The sequence below is a fragment of the Salminus brasiliensis genome, chromosome 4 (assembly GCF_030463535.1).
Source record: "Salminus brasiliensis chromosome 4, fSalBra1.hap2, whole genome shotgun sequence".
NCBI classification, from domain to species: domain Eukaryota; kingdom Metazoa; phylum Chordata; class Actinopteri; order Characiformes; family Bryconidae; genus Salminus; species Salminus brasiliensis.
Genome location: NC_132881.1, coordinates 111,581 through 115,513, shown reverse-complemented (window position 1 = coordinate 115,513; position 3,933 = coordinate 111,581). Strand labels below are relative to the sequence as shown.

Genomic DNA, 3,933 nt, shown 5'->3' with positions numbered 1-3,933 from the left:
CGATCTCCTCTTTGGGTAAATTTCACTTCAGATTCAGATTGCTTTAACTGATAAATAAAGACCCATCTGATGTCTCTCTCTCTCTGACTCAGTCACCCTGCTGGGTGTGTGGAGTGTGATGGAGATGGATGGGGTGCTGAAGGGGCGTGTATCAGCAGTTAGTCTTTAACTGGAGATCAGAAGAGAATGAGCGACGTGATTGGCTGATTTCTGTTTGTAACACTTTAATTAAAAGCCCTCAGCAGGATTTTAATTAGGCCATGAACATATTTAATCTTCCCTCTAAACAACACACACACACACACACACACACACACACACGGCAGGCGAATAGATACGCAATACTCAAAGAAACACAAAAAGACAGGATCAGTTGTTTCTCAGATCAGAGCTTTTCTCACATTGCTTTTCAGTGAACAGAGATAGAGGTTCTGATGGCGGGCGGACCGTCCACACTAGCGGTTCTGATGGCGAGCGGACCGTCCACACTGAAGAAATGAAACATCACACCATCGGTTTCTGGATCAGTACTAATGCAACTCCAGAAATCTTCATTTAGAAATACATAGTTATAATATTCTTAGAAAAAATACACAATTTCTAACGTGCATAGCCCCCACCCCTCCCACCCGCCCCCGCCCCCCCCCCAAAAAAAAAAACCTGATTTGGGTCAAAACGTGTGGAAATCTGCTTCAGCTTCACAGACTTTCTGATGGAACCCGTTGCTAATGTTCCCAGTATTGGCAGTGTCTAATCCACCTGTTTGTGCCAGAAACCTCGACGTCCTGAACATGATCAGACACACTTGCAGTGCGTTCACACCTGAACATCTGGCTCCAGAGCTGGTTCAGAGCTGTGCTTTCCCCCAGCTGGCTAACATTCCTTTTAAGTCTCAGGCTTTTGCTGGAGGCTGGTTTTAGACAGTACGTGCCAGTGGTTCACAACCTTGGTCCTGGAGAACCCCCTCCCCTGCATGTTCTTGCAGTTACCTGATCCAGCTAATCAGCTCATTAACAAGCCCTTTCAGTTGAAGGTGGGGTGTTGGAGCAGGAAACTAATGTGCAGGGGGTCTTCCTGGACCAGGGTTAGGAACCAGTGGTCTAAGCTGGTGTTTGATGGTCAAGGTGGTTGAAAAGCTGGTCATCCAGTGGAAACATACCATAAGCTGGTCGACTAGGTTGGTCATGCTGGTAGACCAGCTAACCCATCAAACTTAAATGAAAGTGGACCCTGAGCTGGTCACAAGTAAAGCTCGTCAACCAGTTTAACCAGTTTGAGCCGGAGCAGATCCTGTTTCTCCAGCAGGGAACTCACTTTCACTTTCTGTCCTGTGAAACTGTGGTGCTTTCTGATTGGAGTAGATCATCACATCAAAACAGAGCTCCCTGATACTCAGCAGCAGTCAGTGTAGTTTGCAGGACTGTGTGAGAAAGAGGAGAGGTCATTTCTATATTGACCCTTACCAAAGTCTTTCCAACAGATACACACTCCCCCTTACTTCAGGTATTTCTTTCTCTCCACACAACCAGAGTCACTGGCATGGAGTAAACAATCAACAGTGTCAAGCCAGGTCCCACCTTTGCCTTCTTTACAGAGGGGGATAATCTGGGATTTGAACCCAGGACCCCAATGTGAAGTGCATCACTGACATGACCTTCAGTTATCCGAATAGTAATGATCTCTTTACTCATTAGTGCCCTGATTATGGTCCCTTATAGCCAACAGGATGCTCAGCAGCAGCAACACAGTCCTAACCCTGCCGTTTCACTAGTCATCAAAATCCACATTTTCATAAACATGCCCATGGACAGAAGTCCAGCAGTCCTTGTGTGTGTGTGTGTGTGTGTGTGTCTCATGTGTGTTCACATTTTGTGAGTTCAGGCAGTGGTGGCTGGTCCTGGGTCTGGGATAGCGGCTGTGTGTTAGTGGTTCGGCTAGGGGGCGCAGAGTTTTTCTGCAGTTCCATTCCGAATGGTGGAGGGGCGCTCTGGAGCTGTCTCTGATACTGCACGAAGCTGCACATCTTCAGAATGATGGCCAGGATGTTCTTACCCATCAGAATCCCGGACACCCTGTTGTCTTTGTACAGGAGCATGTTCCCCCCGCGTATGAAGAGGGTGACGACATTGATGGTGACCAGGCTGAGGATGGGGTACAGCATCATCTTGTGGGGACTGATGTTGACGCCCTGCATGCTGATCTCGCTCAGCGACACGCACGGCAGGACCAGTAGCAGGATGTAGCAGTAGAAGAACATCAACCCCTCAGCCCAAAGCGGCAGGCCCTTCTTCTGTGGCTCCCACAAGTTGGCCTGGATGTCCAGGACGTCCAGCAGGTCCACCACCACCCAGAAGAGGCGGTTTCTGATTTCCTCTTTCTTCTTAAAAGCCCTGACGTACTCCATGTGGTCGATGGCCACCAGGATGACGAACAGGACCGGGATGCAGACGGACAGCAGCAAGGTCAGAGCTTTCCGAGCCAAAGCGTCCAGGCTCTTGCGGTCTGCCTTGTAGTTCTGGTACACAAAGTACACCTTAATCTCCAGGACGAAGATGTACAGGAACCAGAGGATCATGGCGTAGCCGCGCTTGGCCGTCCGGACCTCGGCTCCCACCCACACGGCCACGTAGCGCAGCACTATCATGAAGCACAGGTCCCCCACCGTCACCATGATGCAGATGCCTACCTTCCGCGGCCCGTGGTTCTGCTCCACCAGGTAGGCGTCCAACAGCGCCATGCTGCTCATGATTATGATGGTGGACAGGCACACGTGCGGCTTATTGGTGGGTGGGGGCGGGACCATCCTGCCTCCCCCAGATCGGCTGGTTCGGGGGCGCTCCTCACAAATAATTGGACGAGATCAGACACCTGGAACGGACTGCATGGCTGACTCCGGCGTCCAGGAATTGCTAACTCTGTAGCTCGCTAGCTTAGATCACCTGGATGGGGGCGCTGCAGTCTGGAGGGCCTGGGGCTTCTGGGAAAACAGAGATAGCAGTATAATAACCTGGAGACGGGAGGAAAACAAAGGAAGTGGAGAAATGATCTGTAAAAATGATGAAATCAGCAAGAAAACAGTGAAAGGATCTGATTGAAGAACGGACTTCTTTGGCGAAGGCAGCGGTTCTATAGACCCTCCAAACTGCATTAGAGGTTCTCCGGACTAAAGGGTTATCCAAAACAACCTTTTACCGTTCTGTCTAGAACCAAGAGACGACCTGTAAAATCAGCCGAATCGCAGCAGCAGTATTTGGAATTAGCAATAGGATTCAGGAAAGCGGAACCCAAACCCTGAGGAACCTGAAAAGCGAATACATGTTTTTAGAACAGCACCGATTTCTGGGAGGAGGAGGAGGAGGAGGAGGTGATGAAGGGGGTGAAAGTGACTTACTTTCCCCTGGATTTCCATTTCTTCATTCCGGCATTGGAGAGGAGAGTGCTCCGAGTGGAAGAACCCAGGGCAGAAATCCATGCTTGAGAACGATGCAGATCTGAGAACGAAGATCCTCCAAGATCCCAGCGTTTCATCCAGCAGGGCCAGGAGCTCCTTCTCCATGCAGCCTCGGAAAAATATCTCCCAGATAATCCACTGCAAGCTGGGCTGAGAGAGAGAGAGAGAGAGAGAGAGAGAGAGAAGGGTCTGTCCTCTCTCAGCCGCTGCCGTGTTTCAGCAGAACAGGGGAACAGCGACACCAAGCAACTTCAGCTCCGAATCCCCCCGGATACCCCCCCAATATCCCTCCCCCGATACCCCCTCATGCCTCTCCCCCAGAAAGGAGAGGAGGAAAAACAACAGCACTACGATGTGTGTGTGTGTGTGTGTGTGTGTGTGTGTGTGTTGGATCCAGTGAATGCAGATGCAGGTGTCGGAGCTGTGTGTGTGTGTGTGTGTGTGTGTAAAGCTGCTGTCCGTCTCTCTGGCTGCAGATGACT

At 50.5% G+C, this 3,933-nt stretch overlaps 1 protein-coding gene across 2 annotated transcripts; it reads right to left on the bottom strand.

Annotated features, from left to right (window-relative positions):
* Positions 1-653: 653 nt before the first annotated feature.
* Positions 654-3,706, bottom strand: LOC140553934 (transmembrane protein 121). Of its 2 annotated transcripts, none has more exons than XM_072676723.1 (2): positions 3,392-3,706; positions 654-3,007 (listed from the first exon to the last, which is right to left on the bottom strand). In XM_072676723.1, exon 2 carries the CDS (start codon positions 2,801-2,803, stop codon positions 1,853-1,855), a length of 951 nt encoding a protein of 316 aa, XP_072532824.1. In that variant the 5' UTR covers positions 2,804-3,007; positions 3,392-3,706; the 3' UTR covers positions 654-1,852. The 2 variants fall into 2 exon arrangements, with proteins under 2 accessions (XP_072532824.1, XP_072532823.1); XM_072676722.1 differs by having other exon boundaries at positions 654-2,977.
* Between the last annotated feature and the right edge of the window lie 227 nt (positions 3,707-3,933).